Consider the following 19,801-nt stretch of genomic DNA (forward strand, 5'->3'; position numbering starts at 1 on the left):
CCTTCTCCTCCATTCTTTTCTCGGGATCTTGGGCACGCACGCACACACACCCGGCGTGAGTTTAAGCCACTGGGTCTGGGATTCAAACCACGGTTGATTACATGAGAGTCCAGCAACATAGCCATTATGCCAACTGCTGGTCCCTTATTTAACTTTATTTATTTTAATTTGACCAGAGAGGGACAGAGTGAGAGAGAGAGAGGAAAAGTGAGAAGGCACGCCTCCAGGTCCAGGACTCAAACTGTGGTCAGCCATGCAGGAGTCCAGCGCACTTAACCACCATGCCACCTGGGCATCCCTTATTAAGAAAACAAGATGTGGAGCTAGCAGGTGGCAGGGTGGTTAATGCGCTGGACTCCCACGTGGCCAACTGTGGTTTGAGTCCTGGGCCCCTGATGGCTTGAAAATCACTCCAGGCACGTGTGCACGAGTGCCCAAAATCCCGCGGCCATCCCCCCAACCCCTCGGGGATGATTTCTCACCTTCCCTCCCTGTGTCTCTCTCTCCGGTGAGCATACACGCCCATGCAAAACAAATAAACAAACCAACAAACGAAAAAGAACAAGACAGCTGCTTCAGGACCAGCAGGTGGCGTAGTGGTTAAGGAGCTGGACACTCCCACATGGTCGACCACGGTTCGAGTCCTGGACCTGGTGGCTTTCGCTTTCCCTTTCTCTTTGTCTTTCTCCCTGTGTGTGTGTGTGTGTGTGTGTGTATGTGTGTGTGTGTGTGTGTGTCTGGCCAAATCAAAATAAAATGAATGGGGACCAGCAGTTAGCATAATGGCTATGTCACTGGACTCCCATGTAGTCAACCGCGGTTTGTGTCCCAGACCCGGTGGCTTAGAACTCACGCCGGGCGTGTGTGCATGCGTGCCCAAGATCCCGAGAGGAGAAGGGATTGTGGCGTGGCCATCCCCCCTGGGTGGTGATTTCTCGCTTTCTGTCTCTGTCTGGCGAGCACACACGCCCCATAGCAAAAACCTTTCAAATAAATAAATAAATAAATAAAAATTTTAAAAATAAAATGAATGAATAAATAAAATTAAATAATTGTTTTTTAAAAAAAGATAGCTGCCTTCGGCTATTTGGGGGATATCTGTACTAAAGAATTTAGGGAACCTGAACAGAAAAGACAAGTGAAACGGATGCAGCAGACAGAGAGCGGGACAGAGCCCTATCCTTGGTGGCCCCTCGTGCAGTGCTCACGGACTTCAGATGGCACCTCAGAGCCCGGCCGTCCTCCAGTAGGGCTTCCTGCCCAGAATGAACCTGGGCTGGAGACGGGATGGAGGGGAAGGCTGGGAGGGCAGGGCACAGGTGTGGGAGGCATCCCGTCTAGAAGCAGAGCGTGCGTTTTGTGCATCTGAAGCCCCAGCACGGGGCTGTGGGGAGGCAGTGGCGAGCCTCGGTTTCTCCACCTAGTCCTAGGAGGTGCGTGGCCCAGTCTTTCTGTGTGTGCGTGTGAGTGTGCATCGCCTATGGAAGCTGGGGGACCCCTGGGAGCAACGCCGTGTGGTCTGGACGCCGAGCTGTTCTCATGGGACAGCCGGTGCTCCCCTGAGCTGACCGTTGTCCCTCCGGGGTCCCCAGCACTAAATGTTCCTCGTTTCTCTTGCAGCCCGAAGGAGCCCCCCGGGCTTACACCTACAGCGCTTTCTTCTGTCCCAACGGTGAGTCCTCGGTGGCCACCCTGTAAAGTGGCCGGATCAGAACTTTGCCCCTAGCCCCACCCCCTGCACATTAAAAATAGTTTTTTTCCTTGAGACCAGCAGTTGGCATAATGGCTATGTCGCTGGACTCCCACATAGTCAACTGCAGTTCGCATCCTGGACCCGGTGGCTTAAACTCACGCCGGGTGTGTGTGTGTGCGTGCCCAAGATCCCGAGAGGAGAATGGAGGAGAAGGGATTGTGGCGTGGCCATCCCCCCTGGGGGGTGATTTCTCGCTTTCTGTCTCTCTGTCTCTGTCTGTCTGGCGAGCGCACGCGTGCTATAGCAAAAACCTGTCCAAAAAAAATAATTAATTAATTAATTAAGCAGGGGCTAGCAGGTGGTATGGTAGTTAAAGGTGCTGGATTCCCACATGGTTAACCATGGTCTGAGTCCCAGACCCGGCAGCTTCTCACCTTCCCTCACTCTCTCTCTCTCTCTCGCTCTGTCCCTCTCTGGTCAAATTAAAATAAATAAATAAAGCTGAATAAAATCATTATTAAAAAAAAATTAAGGGACCAGTAGATGGCATAATGGTTATGTCACTGGACTCCCACATAGTCAACTGTGGTTCACGTTCTGGACCCAGTGGCTTAAAACTCACACCAGGCCTGTGTGCATACCCAACCTCCCAAGAGGAGAATGGAGAAGTGATTGTGGCATGGCCATCCCCCCCAGGAGGTGATTTCTTGCTTTCTGTCTCTGTCTCTCTCTATCTCTCTGGTGAGCACACATGCCCCATAGCAAAAATCTCTCAAAAAGATATATATATAAAAACATCTTCACACCATTGCCTTCCAATCCATGAACATGGTCTAGCTCTTCACTGAGGCTGGTCTTCTCTAGTTTCTCTCAGGACCTTTTGCAGTTTCAGCATCTTACACATCTTTTGCTAGATTTATCTCTGAACATTTCATCCCTTTTTGTTTTGTTTTGTTTTTTGTTTTTGTTTTTGAGAGGTTTTTGCTATAGGGTGCATGTGCTCACCAGAAAGACAGAGAGAGACAGAGAGACAGAAAGTGAGAAATCACCCCCCCAGGGGGGATGACCATGCCGCAATCCCTTCTCCTCCATTCTCTTCTCGGGATTTTGGGCACACACGCACACGCGCCCGGCGTGAGTTTAAGCCACCGGGTCCGGGATGCGAACTGCAGTCGACTGCGTGAGAGTTCAGCAACATAGCCATTACTCCAGCTGCTGGTCCTGCAGAGCATTTCATCTTCTGTGTGCTATTTATTGCCTGGGTTCTTGTATATTTGTTTTTAAGAGATTTTTGCATTAGAGTGTGTGTGCTCACCAGAGAGACAGAGACAGTGAGAGAGAAAGGGAGAAATCACCCCCGACAGAGGGGGAATGGTCATGCTACAATCTCTTCTCCATTTTCCTCTTGAGATCTTGGGCATGCATGCACATGCGCTTGGTGTGATGTTTAAGCCGCCGAGTCCGGGACTCGAACCGCGGTCGGCCAGGTGAGAGTTCAGCGAAATAGCTGCTTACACCATCTGCTGGCCCCACCTGGGTTCTTGTTAAACCTGCACCGTTACAACGTACCTGCAGCAGCTGCATGCTGAGCTACAGGAAGACCCACCCCATGTGATCTTAATGCCCATGCCCAGGCCTGGGCACACGAGGTGAGATGCCTCCAGACAAGCTTGCCATGCCCCGTCTCCTGTCGTCCATCCAGAGAGGGTTCACATCTCCACGCCCAACAAGTATGAGTTCCAGTACGTGCAGCGGCCCCCACGCCTCACCCGCTTCGACGTGGCCGTGCGAGCCCACAACGACGCCCGGGTGGCTTTGTCCTCTGGGCCCCAGGACACCGCGGGCATGATCGAGATCGTCCTGGGCGGCCATCACAACACCCGGTCGTGGATCTCCACCAGCAAGATGAGTGAGCCCGTGGCCAGCGCCTACACGGCCAAGATCCTCTCCTGGGACGAGTTCAGAACATTCTGGATCGGCTGGCACGGGGGGCTCATTCAGGTACAGCAGAACTGGGCTCGCGGGCGGGAGCATAGACCCATCATGCCGCTTTGGTCTTGGCCGCTTCCTGTCCTGTGTCAGGCTCTGATGGAGGGGTCAGGGAGGACTGAGGGAAACCCGGAGGGCCGCGAGTTGCTCACAGTCTGGAATGGCTTACCAGACGAAAAAGGGAAGAGGATGCCGGCCAGTGGTGTGGAGGTGAAGGCAGCTGGATGCCACATGGCCGATGGTGCAGTTCAAGTCCTGGACCCAGTGACTTGAAAAACATGCTGGGTGGGACCAGCACATGGCGTAATGGCTATGTCGCTGGACTCTCATGTAGCTGACCGCGGTTCGCGTCCCGGACCCGGTGGCTTAAACTCACGCAGGGCGCGTGTGTGTGCGTGCCCAAGATCCCGAGAGGAGAATGGAGGAGAAGGGATTGTGGTGTGGCCATCCCCTCTGGGGGGGGGATTTCTCGCTTTCTGTCTCTGTCTCTCTGGCAAGCGCACACGCCCTATAGCAAAAACATTTCAATAAATAAATAAATAATCGGGGCCAGCAGGCGGTGCGGTAGATAAGGGCACTGGATTCCACATGGTCAACCATGGTTCAAGTCCCGGACCTGGTAGCTTGCTTTCTCACTTTCCCTTTCTCTCTCTCTCTGGTCAATTAAAAAATAACAAGAACAAATGGAATCAAATAAATAATTCTTTATAAATAAATAAATAACAAGTAGAATTAAATACCTATCTAAATAAAAAGAATCATGTTATCTAACTTTATTTATTTATTTTAATTTGACCTGTGAGGGAGAGAGGGAAAGTGAGAAAGCAAGCTGCCCGGTCCAGGACTCGAACTGCAGTTGGTCATGTGGGAATCCCACGCCTTAACCACCACACCACCTGCCGGCCACCTTACAGTGAGCTTTAAAGTACAAAGAGGAGCCGAGAATATTCCAGGTACAGGGAACAGCACGCACCGAGCCCCGCGTTTCCAAGGAGCCTGTTGCCTTCGGAACCTACAGGCATCCTGTGGGTGTGTCCTTGCTGGTCATTTGACGGACAGGTGGCCTCTAGCTTCTCTCCTGTCTGACTCCCACTGAGACCAGCAGTTAGCGTAATGGCTATGTCATTGGACTCCCACGTAGTCAACCGCAGTTCGAGTACCGGACCCAGCGGTTTAAAACTTAAGCCAGGCGCGTGTGCGTGCATGCCCAAGATCCCGAGAGGAGAATGGAAGAGAACGGATTGCAGCGTGGCCATCCCCCCGGGGGGTGATTTCTCGCTTTCTGTCTGACTCCCACTGTGAGTGTGGCCGAGGGCACTGACCGTGGCCCCGTGGCCAGCGTCACTGCTGCCTCCGTGTATACTTCATGCCCTCCTGCCGGCGTCCAAACCTGGGTCTCTGTTCAGGTCGGCCACGGTCCAGAGCCATCTAACGAGTCTGTCATTGTGGCCTGGGCCCTCCCGAGGCCACCAGACGTGCAGTTCATCGGCTTCTCCACTGGGTGGGGCTCCACGGGCGAATTCCGCATCTGGAGGAAGATGGAGGTGGACGAGAGCTACAGCGAGGCCTTCACGCTGGGGGTCCCGCAAGGCGCCATCCCCGGGTCGGAGCGAGCTGCTGCGTCCATCATAGGTGGGTCTGGTCTGTCGTCTGGGTTGGGGAGGACAGAGGCCACAAGACAAGGTCCACTCTGGGCTCAGGTCAAGGTGTGGTCTTGGCGGGGTCTCCACCTACACACCTACTCACCTGTCCAGCAGCTTCTAGAACCTTCTCTGGGGGACTGCAGTTGGCATAATGGCTATGTCATCCCACCAGGGAATGATTTCTTGTTTTCCCCCCTCTCTCTTTCTCTCCCTCTCTCTGACGAGTGCAAAAGACTGAAAAAATAAAAATAGAAGTAACAAACAAAAACTGGGGCTGGCAGGTGGCATGGTGGTTAAAGGCGTTGGACTCTCACATGGCCAACCATGGTTCAAGTCCCGGACCTGGTTTGCTTTCTCACTTGCTCTCTCTCACTCTGTCCCTCTCTGGTCAAATTAAAATAAATAAACAAATAAATAAAGTGAAATAAAAAATAATTATGATTATTTTTTAGAGAGGTTTTTGCTATAGGGCGTGTGTGCTTGCCAGAAAGACAGAGAGAGACAGAGAGACAGAAAGCGAGAGATCACCCCCCCAGGGGGGATGGCCATGCTGCAATCCCTTCTCCTCTATTCTCCTCTCGGGATCTTGGGCACGCACACGCGCCCGGCGTGAGTTTAAGCCACTGGGTCCGGGATTTGAACCGCGGTCGACTACATGGGAGTCCAGCGACATAGCCATTACGCCAACTGCTGGAAGTCCGAGTGGCAGAGGGTGCCCTTGGTCCCCACAAGGCAGTGCGGGCGTTCAGGCAGAGGCAGGCTCCCATCTTTGGAGGACGTTGGCCCTGTGCTCTGACCCTCTTCTCTTCCCACCAGGAGATGTCATGGGGCCCACCCTGAATCACCTCAACAACCTCCTGCGACTGCCCTTTGGCTGTGGAGAACAAAACATGATCCACTTTGCTCCCAATGTCTTTGTCTTGAAGTATCTTCAGAAAACCCGGCAGCTCAGCCCAGAGGTAGAGAGAGAGACCGCTGACTTCCTGGTCCAAGGTACGGGGGAGCTGACCGGGTGGGCGATACAGGAGAGAGACAGCCTCCGCCGTCAGTGGGGGGACCACGCTGGAGGTGGCCCACACACCAGGTGCGGGGACGAGAAGGTAGTGGACAAAATAGACCATTCCTAGTCATGATGCAACGCTCTACAAGGCTGCATTCACATGGTGAGGTCCTGCGTTTGCATCCAGGGGCCTCCCTGTACACTCCCGGGATTAACACTAGTTAATCTCTGATCCGGCCTGACTGAGGCTTGGGGTGGATCGTGGTGTAAGGGCCCTGTTGAGAATACCCCTCACTCTCTCATAGAAAAAGTAAACAACTACACTTTTATTTTTGAGACAGAGATTTTTGCTTTTTAAAATTTTTTTGGAGAGATTTTTGCTATAGGGCTCATGTGCTTGCCAGAGAGACAGACAGAGACAGGGAGACAGAAAGCAAGACATCACTCCCCCCGCAGGGAGATGATCATGCTGCAATCCCTTCTCTTCCATTCTCCTTCAGGATTTTGGGCATGCACACACACATGCGCCCGGTGTGAGTGTTAAGCTATTGGATCTGGGACTTGAACCCCAGTCGCCGATGTGGAAGTCCAATGATGTAAGCCTTGTACCATCTGCTGGTCCCACAAGTAAACTTTTCTTTTTTTTTTTCTTTTTTTTAAAAACACAGTAATATTTAAAATTATTTATTTAATATTATTTATTCATTCATTTATTGTAATTTGACCAGAGAGAGACAGAGAGAGAGAGAGTGAGAGAGAGAGAGAGAGAGAGAGAGAGAAAGTGAGAAAGCAAGCCTCCAGGTCCGGGACTTGAACCATGGTTGGCTATGTGGGAGAGTCCAGCACTTTAACCACCATGCCACCTGCTGGTCCCACAAGTAAACTTTTCTAAAAAATATCTGAATTTCAGTGGGGTACATACCAGAAGTAGAATCACTGGGTCCCCAGGTTTTTGTGGAGTTGATATCCTTTCAAAGGTTATTTTATTTATCCAACACATCAATTTATGGAGCACCATGTGCTGAAATTTCCCGCCCTGAACCTCTCAGGGGTATTTCCAGCTGTTTTATTTTTTATTTAAAATTTTTAAAAATTATTTATATATTTTTTAATTTGACCAGAGAGGAACAAAGTGAATGAGAGAAAGGGAGTGAGAAAGCAAGCCACCAGGTCTGAGACTTGAACCATGGTTGGCCATGTGGGAGTCCAGTGCCTTTAACCACCACGCCACTTGCCAGCCCTTCCAGATTTTTTTTTTTCCTTAAATAACACAGCACTGAACGCATTGAGTGATAATTGATGTAGCATTGCACAACTTCAGAGGTGACTGATGTTCAGAGATCATCAACACAGTGCTGGACATCTTTAGGAATAAATTACACAGCACTGAACATCTCCAGAGATAAACGACACAGTAGATCTCTTCAGAGATAAACATGATGCGGGACATCTACAGAGATAACTGGTGTTCAGACATAATCGACACAGTGCTGGACATCTTTGGGAATAAATAACACAGCACTGAACATCTCCAGAGCTAAACGACACAGTGGATCTCTTCAGAGATAAACATGGTGCGGGACATCTACAGAGAAACTGGTGTTCAGAGATAATCGACACAGTGCTGGACATCTTCGGGAATAAATAACACAACACTGAACATCCCCAGAGATAAACGACATGGCGCTAGAAATCTCCAGATACAGTTGATGTTCAGAGATAATTGACGTAGTACTGGATATCTCCATAGGTAATTGATGTCAGAGATGATTGACACAGTGCTGAACATCTTCGGAGATGAATGATGTGACACTGAGTATCTCAGAGATAAATGACGTGACACTGAACACCTCAGATAAATGGACATGGCACTGGACATCTTGATATAAATGATGTGGCACTGAACATCCTCAGAGATAAACGACACAGTGGATATCTTCAGAGATAAACAACATGGTGCTGCACATCTACAGAGATAACTGGTGTTCAGAGATAATTGACACAGTGCTGGACATCTTCGGGAATAAATAACATAGCACTGTATATCCCCAGAGATAAACAACGTGGCACTAGAAATCTCCAGATACAGTTGATGTTCAGAGATAATTGACACAGTGCTGGACATCTTCGGGAATAAATAACATAGCACTGTATATCCCCAGAGATAAACAACGTGGCACTAGAAATCTCCAGATATAGTTGATGTTCAGAGATAACTGACACAGTGCTGGACATCTTTGGGAATAAATAACATAGCATTGTATATCCCCAGAGATAAACAACGTGGCACTAGAAATCTCCAGATATAGTTGATGTTCAGAGATAATTGACACAGTGCTGGACATCTTCGGGAATAAATAACATAGCACTGTATATCCCCAGAGATAAACAACGTGGCACTAGAAATCTCCAGATATAGTTGATGTTCAGAGATAACTGACACAGTGCTGGACATCTTTGGGAATAAATAACATAGCATTGTATATCCCCAGAGATAAACAACGTGGCACTAGAAATCTCCAGATATAGTTGATGTTCAGTGATAATTGACACAGTGCTGGACATCTTCGGGAATAAATAACATAGCACTGTATATCCCCAGAGATAAACAACATGGCACTAGAAATCTCCAGATACAGTTGATGTTCAGAGATAATTGATATGATGCTGGACATCTTCGGGAATAAATAACATAACACTGTATATCCCCAGAGATAAACAACGTGGCACTAGATATCTCCAGATATAGTTGATGTTCAGAGATAATTGACATAGTGCTGGACATCTTCGGGAATAAATAACATAGCACTGTATATCCCCAGAGATAAACAACGTGGCACTAGAAATCTCCAGATATAGTTGATGTTCAGAGATAATTGATATGATGCTGGACATCTTTGGGAATAAATAACATAACACTGTATATCCCCAGAGATAAACAACGTGGCACTAGATATCTCCAGATATAGTTGATGTTCAGAGATAATTGACATAGTGCTGGACATCTTCGGGAATAAATAACATAGCACTGTATATCCCCAGAGATAAACAACGTGGCACTAGAAATCTCCAGATATAGTTGATGTTCAGAGATAATTGACACAGTGCTAGACATCTTCAGAGTTGAATAGCATGGGACTGAACATTTCAGAGATAAATGACATGGTTCAGAGATAATGAACACATCACTGGGCATCTTAAGATGAATGACACAGCACTGGACATCTCTAGAGATAAATGACACTGTGCTGGACATCTTCAGAGATAAATGGCATGGCACCAAACATCCCCAGAGATAAGTAACATGGCACCGGACATGTCCACAGATCACTGATGTTCAGAGATCCTTGACACTGTACTGGACATCTCTGGAGATAAATGACATGGCACTGAACATCTCAGAGATAATGAATGTGACACTGGACATCTTGAGATAAATAACATGGGGGGCTGGCAAGTGGCACGGTAGTTGAGGGTGCTGGAGTCCCACATAGCTGACCTGGTGGTTCGAGTCCTGGACCTGGCAGCTTGCTTTCTCACTTCCCCTGTCTCTCTCTCTCTCTCTCTCACTCCTTTACTAATCCAATGTAAAGAAATAAAGTTAAACAGTACACTCTTTTTTATTTTTAAGAGAGTTTCTTTTTTGTTTTTGTTTTTGTTTTTTTGCTATAGAGTGTGTGCGCTCACCAGAAAGACAGAGACAGAGACAGTTAAGTGAGAAATCACCCCCCAGGGGGATGGCCATGCCACAATCCCTTCTCCTCCATTCTCCTCTCAGGATCTTGGGCACACACGCACACGTGCCCGGCGTGACTTTAAGCCACCGGGTCCAGGACTTGACTGTGGTCGACTACATGGGAGTCCAGGGACATAGCCATTACGCTAACTGCTGGTCCCCATTTATTTATTTTTATTTGACTGGAGGACAGAATGAGAGAGAAAGAAAGTGAGAAAGGAAGCCGCCAGGTCCAGGACCCAAACCACAGTTGGCCATGTGGGAGTCCAGCATCCTTAACCACCATGCCACCTGCCAGTCCTGTTTGGATAGTTTTAAGGCCCCCACATATGTATGGTGTGGGGCAGTTTCCAGGTCCCCAGAGGTGTTGTGGAGCGTGGCATCATTTGGAGGTACGTCATAGTACCCGGACCCGGGTCACTGGGGACATGGTGGCCTTTGCTCACCCCGCAGGCTACCAGCGACAGCTGACCTACCGGCACCAGGACGGCTCCTACAGCGCCTTCGGGGAGCGGGACGCTTCGGGGAGCATGTGGTGAGTCCCCACGCGGCGGATGCAGCCCGAGACGCCCCACTCAATGCCCCGGTCTCCAGGGCAGCACATTGGGACGCTTGGGGTCTAGTCCCGAGGGTGATGGGGACCCGGGGTGGCATCGGAGATTGTGGCAATCCCTGCCTCAGGGTCCAGAATTTTTTTTTAAAGTTTTTTAACTTTATTTATTTTAATTTGACCAGAGAGGGACAGAGTGAATGAGAGAGAGAGAGAGAAAGAGAGAAAGAAAGCCGCCAGGTCCAGGACTCGAACTGATGTCAGCCATGTGGGAGTCCAGGGCCCCTAGCCACCACGCCACCTGCCGGCCCGGTCCCGAGATTCAAATGCCCCGACCTCTGATCCCTCCCGAGCGAGTTGTGGGGAGCCCACTGGACCTAAGAATGGGGGTGACCCGGAGCAGGAAGAGATGGGGTGGGGAGTCAGGCCAGATCATTGCCTAGGGGAAGCAATTCCCTGCAAGCAGCGCCCCCTGGCTGTTGGAGGACCACAGGTCAGGGAGGGACCATACCCAAGGGGGAGGTTTTGTCCCCTGGAATCCACAATTTCATTCTTCCTTTTTTTCTTTTTTTTTTGAATTATTGTATTCAATTTTATTCATTGGCATTATTCTGTTTATTGATTTATTTCAAGTTGACCAAAGAGAGAGAGAAAGGAAGTGAGAAATCAAGTTGCCAGGTCCGGGAATCAAACTGTGGTCAGACATGTGGGAGTATCCAAGTGCCTTAACCACCATGCCACTTGCTGCCGCCCCACCCCACCCCCCCGCAGTTTCTTATTTATTTATTTATTTTTTTAATACTCTTTCTTCAGAGTTGTTTGTTTGTTTGTTTGAAGGATTATTTTATTTAACTTTTTTTCTTTCTTCCTTTAAATTTGACCAGAGAGGGGCAGAGTGAGAGAGGGAAAGTGAGAAAGCAAGCTGCCAGGTGCGGGACTTGAACCATGGTCAGACGTATGGGAATCCAGCGCCCTTAACCACCACGCCACCTGCCAGCCACGAAATCCGCAGTTTCATAGCAGTTCTTGGCATCCCTGTGAGGCTTACTCCTGGGTTACCCTTATACCTCCCACGATTGTCTCCCAACTTGTTGAAGAAGGCCACCTTGGCAGTGCTGACACCAGCAGCCTAGAAGTGCCTGTGTCCCGGTGGCATAGTGGTTAAGGTGCTGGACTCTCACTCAGCTGACTGCTGTTCAAGCCCCCGACCCACCTCTTGAAACACGCCGGGCACGTGTGCGTGTGTGCCCAAGGTTCCCAGAGGAGAATGGAGGAGGAGGGACTACGGCGTGGTCAGCCCCCCAAATGCTTTCTGTCTCTCTGTCTCTCTGTCTCTCTGACAAGGGCACCTGCTCTATAACAAAAATCTCACTCTCAAAAAAAAAATAAAAAAAAGTCTCTGGGGCCAGCAGGTGGCATGGTGGTTAAGGCGCTGGACACTCCCGCATGGCCGACTGCGGTTCAAATGCCGGACCTGGTGGCTTGCTTTCTCACCTTCCCTCTCTCGCTCTCTGTATCTCTCTCTGATCAAATTAAAATAAATGAATAAATAAATAAAATTAAAATAAATAATTATTTTTTAAAAAGTCTCTGTCCTTTAATCTGACAGAGCCTGCACTGCAGGGGATGGGGGAACGGGAGGCCCTGCTGGGCACCCCTACAGTGGGCAGTGTCACTCCTTCGGCTCCAGAGGGGCCCAGGTTTGGAGTCTCGCCCAGCCCCTCCAGCCCAGCAGCCTGTCTGTTTGCTGTCCCAGTTCTGGTCTCAGAGCCCTGCCTTGCTGACGGCCCCTGATGGTCCACCCCCTGCCAATCAGAGACCCCCAACTGCCCCAGGGGATAGAGATAAAGCCACTGAGTCACTCTCTAAAAGCTGGCCGAGCCTGGGGTAGCCCCTGGGAGGTTCCTGACGGGGGAGGATTAATGAGTTGTAACCATTAGACAGGGCTCCACTGAGCAAGCATGTTTCAGGGACAAACCCTCCAGCAGGAAAAAGCAAATTGCAGGGACCAGCAGTTGGCGTAATAGCTATGTCGCTGGACTCCCATGTAGTCGACTGTCGTTCGAGTCCCGGACCCGGTGACTTGAACTCATGCCGGGCATGTGTGCGTGCGTGCCCAAGATCCCGAGAGGAGAATGGAGGAGAAGGGATTGCGGCATGGCCATCCCCTCTGGGGGGTGATTTCTCACTTTCTGTCTCTCTGTCTCTCTCTGTCGGTCTGGCAAGCGCACGTGCCCTGTAGCAAAAACCTGTCCAAAAAAATAAAAGGGGGGGGGGCGGCTAGCAGATAAGGAACTGGACACTTCCACATGGCTGACCACGGTTCCAGTATCAGGCCTGGCAGGCTTGCTTACTCATTTTTTTTCTTTTAGAATTACTTCATTTAACATTATTTATTTCTTCATTTATTTTTAATTTGCCTGGAGAGAGTGAGAGAGAAGGAAAGTGAGAAAGCAAGCTGCCAGGTCCAGGACTCGAACCATAGTCCGTCACGTGGGGAGTCCAGCACCTTAACCACCACGCCACCTGCCTGCCCCTTGCTTACTCACTTTCTCTCTGTTGCTCTGGCCCTCTCTGGTCAAATTAAAAATAAATAACATAGATAGATAGAGACAGATAGATAGATAGAGAGATAGATAGATGATAGATAGTTCTTTTAAAAAATGCCGGCAGGTGGCATGGCGATTAAGGCGCTGGACACTACCACTTTGGCTGACCATGGTTCGAATCCCAGACCTGGTAGTTTGCTTTCTCACTTCCCCCCTCTCTCTCCCTGTAATAAATTAAATAAATAGTTCTTTTTAAAAAAAAAAAAAATAAGCCAGCAAGTGGGGCCGGCAGGGGACATGGTTGTTAAGGGTTCTGGACTCCCACATGACCGACTGCTGTTCGAGTCCCATACCTGGCAAGCTTGCTTACTCACTTTCTTTCTCTTGCTCTGGCCCTCTCTGGTCAAATTAAAAATAAATAAATAAATAAATGTTTTTTTAAAAGAATGCCAGGGGCCAGCAGGTGGCGTGGTGGTTAAGGTGCTGGAATTCCCACATGGCCGACCACAGTTCAAGTCCCAGACCTGGCAGCTTGCTTTCTCACGTTCTCTCTCTCTCTCGGTCTTTCTCTGGCAAAACTCATGTGAAAAGATAGTAAGAAATAAATGAAAAGAAAAATGTCAGCAGGTGGCCTGGTGGTTAAGGTGTTGGACTCTGACATGGTCAAGCACGGTTCGAGTCCCGGACCCGATGGCTTGCTTTCTCATCGCCCTCTCTCTCTGGTGTGTGCATGCGTGGGTATGTGCATGACCCTATTCTGTCCCCCCAACCCCGGCCTCGCCCTCTCCCAGGCTCACGGCCTTTGTCCTGAAGTCCTTCGCCCAGGCTCGCAGTTTCATCTTCGTCGACCCACAGGAGCTGGCGGCTGCCAAGGGCTGGATTATCCGGCAACAGCGGGCGGACGGCTCCTTCCCAGCCGTGGGCAGGGTCCTCAACAAGGACATCCAGGTGAGTGGCCTCTCGGGCTCCCTCCAGGGGGCCTCCGCTCTCTAATGCAATCGGGAGGGCTCTCAGGGGGAGGCGGGCTGTCCCTTTTGGCTTGGGGTGAGATGCAGGGGTCCCTTGCAGGGTGGGATCCACGGGACCATCCCACTGACGGCCTACGTGGTAGCTGCTCTCCTGGAGACCGGCTCTGCCTCGGAGGTGAGTGTGGGGGCGCTCAGGGACGCCGGGGCTGGAGTGGGATTAGGGTCGGTTCTTCCTCACTGCTCTTACAGCAAACTCAACGAGAGTTTATAGCGCATGCGCTCACCGGAGAGAGACAGAGAGACAGAAAGCGAGAAATCACCCCCAAGGGGGGATGGCCACGCCGCAATCCCTTCTCCTCCATTCTCCTCTCGGGATCTTGGGCACGCACGCACACGCACCTGGCGTGAGTTTAAGCTACTGGGTCCGGGACTCGAACCATGGTCAACTACATGGGAGTCCAGCGACATAGCCATTACGCTAACTGCTGGTCCCAGTCCAATCATTCTTAAAAAAAAACAAAAGAAAGAAGGGGCCGGCAGGTGGCATGGTGGTTAAAGGCGCTGTATTCCCACTTGTCTGACTGCTGTTCGAGTCTCGGACCTGGCGGCTAGCTTTCTCACCTTTCCTTTCTCTCTCTCTGGTCAAATTAAATAATAACAAATGGAACTGAATAAGTAAATAATTATTGAAAAGGAGAGAGAAAGCAATAGGAGGCAGTGGTGAACCACAGAAGAACGCAAAGGGAGCGGTTCCAAGCCACCTGGGCTGTCCCTAGGGGTGACCCCTGAGCGGTAGTTGGTGGAAGGTAGGTAGGAGGGGCCGAGGACTCAGAGCAGCCCTCCCGGGGCTCTCCTTCCTTGCCTATCCCGAAGGAGGAGCGGAGCGCCATTGCCAGAGCGAGGCGGTTCCTGGAGTCCGGCGCGCCCCTAGCGGTGGACCCCTACAGCTGCGCCCTGACCGCGTACGCGCTGACCCTGCTCCGCAGCCCCGCGGCCCCCGCCGCCCTGCGCAAGCTCCGCAGCCTGGCGATCGCCCAGGGTAGGTGCCCCCTGCCCGCCTGGCCCAGAGCCCAAGGTACCAGGGGACCCCTAGAAACAGCTTGGGAGCCAAGATGCATGGAACCAGGTCGGTGCACGGGGCTTTCTAATCAATTCTTTATTAAATTACTCATTTCTTAACTGTCTCTGCTAGTGGCTTCATTTTCTTTCTTTCTTTTTTTTTTTTTACATTTTTTTAGAATTTTTGCTATAAGGCACGTGTGCTCGCTGGAGAGACAGAGATAGAGAGACAGAAAGCCAGAAATCACCCCCCCCAGGGGGGGATTGGCCACGCTGCAATCCCGTCTCCTCCATTCTCCTCTTGGGATCTTGGGCACGCACGCACATGTGCCCGGAGTGAGTCTTAAGCTGTAGGATCTGGGACTTGAACCGTGGTGGACTATGTGGGAGTCCAGCAACATAGCCATTACACCATCTGCTGGTCTCCAACATATCTTTTTTTTTTTTTAATTTGTTTATTTATTTCATTCCATTTGTTGTTATTGTTTTTTTAATTTGATGAGAGAGACAGAGAGGGAAAGTGAGAAAGCAAGCTGCCAGGTCCAGGACTCGAACCGTGGTCAGCCATGTGGGAGTCCAGTGCCCTCAACCACCATGCTGCCTACCAGTCCCCTCCATCTCTCTCTCATTTTTTTTTTTTTCAACCAACCACTCACTGGGCTACAACTTCTCAGAATACCCCTAAACTGATTGTCCCCACCCCCTGCCCCAGCAGCTACCCTGGGACCCAGGTCCCATCCAGCTTCTCTGCTTAAGACATGACGTGGAGAATTGCTTCTACTGTTGATGGAAAAGAAAACAGTTTAAAAGCAAGGTTCTAAACCCATCCCACTAGATAATGGTGTCTTTTCAATATTAAATCCTTAAAATGGGACATGGGTATAGAAGGGGGAGGGGGAGGGCTGGCTTGACGCCTCCTGAGCTCAGAATCCTTGGAGCCCCTACAGGTGGGGAATGGTTGGGTGGGTGCTGAGTGGGAAGAGCCAGGACCAGCCAGAAGGGACATCATCGATTAGTGATGTCTTCCAGAGATGGAGAGACACCATCAATTAGTGATGTCTGCCCGGGTGGGAGGATAGTGTTCATTGATTAGTGATATCTTCCAGGGATGGAGGGACAACATTGATTAGTGATATCTACCTGGGTGGTGAGAGGGTGGTTATTGATTAGTAATGTCTGCCTGGGTGGGAGGATGGTTGTCATGGATTTCTGAGACACCATTGATTAGTCATGCCTGTCCAGCTGGGAGGAGGGTGGTTATTGACTAGTGATGTCTGTTAGATAAGGAGGAACACCATTGATTGGTCATGTCTGCCAGGGACAGGGCATGGGAAGGGCTGAGATGGTTGTGTGTTTGCAAATCTGAGATGGATCTCTTAAGGCCATTCCTATCCTAGCTGTCTCCCCCAAACTCCTCCTAATCTTGCTTCCAGAGCCCACCCGCATGGACGCCCACCATGGGATGCTAGGGGTTGTGATCTCTGACCAGTTCTGACTTTGCAGATGGCGTCACCCACTGGAGCTTGACAGGTTCCCGGAACATGGGCAAGGACGCATTCCTGAGTTTTGGCGAAGGGGTCTCCCAGTCAGGTACTGGCTACCCCAGCCTCCTCCTCTCCCTAGCTGCCTCCACGGCCCTGGGTCCTGGGCCTTCTGTTGAAAGAGCCCCAGGTGGCCTGTCATTGCAGTGGCCTCCGCTGAAGTGGAAATGACAGCCTACGCCCTGCTCACCTACAGTCTCCTGGGCGATGTGGCCGCCGCCCTGCCCGTGGTGAAGTGGCTGTCTCAGCAGAGGAACGCACTGGGGGGCTTCTCCTCAACTCAGGTGAGCAGGGCGGAGCTAGAGGGAAGGGGCTGGGGGTCTGCCCGGGGTCACCCTAGTTCAGAACCAGCTATGGTCCTTGGAGACTTGGAGCCTTGGGACGTTGGTGGAGGGGTGAGGAACAGGTGCACCAGGACCCCCTGGGGGGAACCCAGCCCCGCTGTCCTGGGAGGGGGGACAGGACATTCTGTATCTCATCGATCCCTCTGCTTCATGGGTGCACCATTTCCGGCCAGGCTACCCTGGACAGGGGCAGGGGGAGAGCCGGCCACTGGCTCTCGGGGCTGACGGCAGCCCTCCCGCTGTGTTCCCAGGACACGTGCGTGGCCCTGCAGGCTCTGGCCGAGTACGCCATCCTGTCCTACGCTGGTGGCATCAACCTCACTGTCTCTGTGGCATCCACCAACCTAGACTACCAAGAGACCTTTGAGCTGCACAGGGCCAACCGGAAGGTTCTGCAGACAGCCGCGGTGCGTGTTCTGGAGCTGGGGAATGGGGCCGGGGGGTGCCGATGATTGGGGAGTCTCCGTCTCCGAGAGCCTCACGGTGTCTCCTCTGCCCAGATCCCCAGCCTCCCCACGGGGCTGTTCGTGAGTGCCAAGGGGGACGGCTGCTGCCTGCTGCAGGTGAGTTTTAGGGGAGACTGGGGTGCTCTGGGGCTTGCTCACCCTCTCCCCTCGCTAACAGGGGGATCTGGAATCTTGGGGACACCTGGGAGCTCCCAGTTCAGCATCAAGCTCCTATTGGATGGATGTGCAATGGGAAAGACCCCAGGGCAGGCTGGAGGCTCCCCCAATACTGTAGCCCACCTGCTCTGCTCAAGCGGGTGACTCTAGGTCCCCTGCTGTGTAGCTCTCAGAGGATGCTCCCAGAAAGCTCCCTTTGACTCTTTAGTTTAGGGTTCTCCGAACATAAGCAGACACCATCTCTTCACCCACTGAGAGGGGTTCCCCAGTGGTCCGAAGTTATTCCTTCCACTGCGATTTGAACAGGGAAGCCTGGCCTAGACTCCATCCACCTCTCACCCCGCAACCCCTCAGCCACCCCATTCTGGGATTCAGCCCCAAACAGTGCTGGGGAAGACAGGGGCCATGGTTCTGGCTGGCCGTCCCTAATGACCCTAGCCTCCACTATCCCACCCCTAAAACGGGAGCCCACACAACAGGCTGGGTGAGGGGGAGAAGTCTGGATTCAGATAGACGTGGCTGATGGTTTAATCTACAACCACTGGGCCAGCAGGTGGCATGGTGGTTAAGGCGCTGGACACTCCCACATGGCCGCCCACAGTTCAAATCCTGGACTTGGTGGCTTGCTTTCTAATTTTCCTTCTCTCTGTGTGTCTGTCTCTCTCTGGTCAAATTAAAATAACTGAATGAATAAATAAAATGAAATTGAAAAATTAATCTACAACCCCTGGGCCCGGCAGGTGGCATGGTTTAATCTAAAAGTCACCAGGTCTGGGACTCAAACCATGGTGGACCATGTGGGAGTGTCTAGCGTCTTAAGCACCATGTCTTCTGCTGGTCTCCCAAATAAAATAATTCTTTTATTTAACTTTATTTATTTATTTTAATTTGACAGAATGAGAGAGAGAGAGGGAAAGTGAGAAAGCAAGCCACCAGGTCTTAAACTCTCAAACTACTGTTGGCCATGTGAGAGTCCAGCGCCCTTAACCACCACGCCACCTGCTGATCTCCAGATAAAATAATTCTTAAGAGACCAGCAGTTGGCGTAATGGCTATGTCCCTGGACTCTTGTGTAGTTGACCACGGTTCGAGTCCTGGACCCGGTGGCTTCAGCTCACGCCGGGTGCGTGTGCGTGCGTGCCCAAGATCCCGAGAGGAGAATGGAGGAGAAGGGATTGCAGCGTGGCCATCCCTCCTGGGGGGTGATTTCTCGCTTTCTGTCTCTCTGTCTCTGTCTTTCTGGCGAGCGCACGTGCCCTATAGCGAAAACCTCTAAAAAAAAAAAAAAATTCTTAAAAAAAAAAAATTGTACAACCACTTAACCTGTTCCAAAGGGAAGTGGAAACACCTCCACCTTTCCTCCACCTCGTCCCCTCCTCCTCGTCCCACGCTCATCGGGTGGGGCTGGGGGCCCCTAAGCCTCCGTCCTCCAACACCCCCCCCCAGATTGACGTCACCTACAATGTGCCTGACCCAGTGGTCAAGCCAGCCTTCCAGCTGTTTGTGAGCCTCCAGGAGCCTGAGGCCCAGGGCCGCCCGCCCCCTGCACCCGCCTCCTCAGCTGACGGCCCCCGTGGGGACCGGCACCCAGCCGATGACGACGACCCAGAGGCCGACCAGCACCATCAGGAATACAAGGTGACCCTGGAGGTGTGCACCAGGTAAGGCCGCCTTACCCTCTAGCTGGCTCCCTGGCCTGGGCCACCCAGGAAGGTGATATAGAGTGGTAGCTGCTTGGGGCTTTGAGAAGCTTCGGGCTGAGTCTCCAAACGGGCAGATACTCAGTGATGGCTTGTTGTTGTTTTTGTTTTTAATTCATTCATGGATTTTAATTTGACCAGAGAGACACAGAGACAGAGAGAGGGAAAGTAAGAAAGCAAGCCACCAGGTCTGGGACTCAAACTGTGGTTGGCCACGTGGGAGTGTCCAGTGCCTTAACCACCATGCCGCCTGCTGGGCCGTACGTGATGGCTTCTTCTTTTTTTTTTTTTTTAGAGGTTTTTGCTATAGGGCGTGTGCGCTCGCCAGAAAGACAGAGACAGAGAGACAGAAAGTGAGAAATCACCCCCCAGGGGGGATGGCCACGCTGCAGTCCCTTCTCCTCCA

The 19,801-nt window shown here is 51.3% G+C and overlaps 1 protein-coding gene across 1 annotated transcript in view; it reads left to right on the forward strand.

Moving 5' to 3' along the window:
* Positions 1-19,801, forward strand: part of CPAMD8 (C3 and PZP like alpha-2-macroglobulin domain containing 8) — a 71,485-nt gene that overhangs the window by 39,906 nt on the left and 11,778 nt on the right. Inside the window, exons 23-35 of the mRNA XM_006147189.2 lie at positions 1,621-1,672; positions 3,396-3,694; positions 5,089-5,314; positions 6,142-6,318; positions 10,515-10,596; positions 13,952-14,108; positions 14,229-14,303; positions 15,002-15,167; positions 16,691-16,777; positions 16,876-17,012; positions 17,324-17,479; positions 17,573-17,635; positions 19,142-19,356. Coding sequence (XP_006147251.1) covers positions 1,621-1,672; positions 3,396-3,694; positions 5,089-5,314; positions 6,142-6,318; positions 10,515-10,596; positions 13,952-14,108; positions 14,229-14,303; positions 15,002-15,167; positions 16,691-16,777; positions 16,876-17,012; positions 17,324-17,479; positions 17,573-17,635; positions 19,142-19,356 — 1,892 coding nt within the window. The remainder of the gene's footprint in view (positions 1-1,620; positions 1,673-3,395; positions 3,695-5,088; positions 5,315-6,141; positions 6,319-10,514; positions 10,597-13,951; positions 14,109-14,228; positions 14,304-15,001; positions 15,168-16,690; positions 16,778-16,875; positions 17,013-17,323; positions 17,480-17,572; positions 17,636-19,141; positions 19,357-19,801) is intronic.

Source organism: Tupaia chinensis, unplaced genomic scaffold (assembly GCF_000334495.1).
Source record: "Tupaia chinensis unplaced genomic scaffold, TupChi_1.0 Scaffold000201_1, whole genome shotgun sequence".
In the NCBI taxonomy this organism is placed as follows: Eukaryota; Metazoa; Chordata; class Mammalia; order Scandentia; family Tupaiidae; genus Tupaia; species Tupaia belangeri.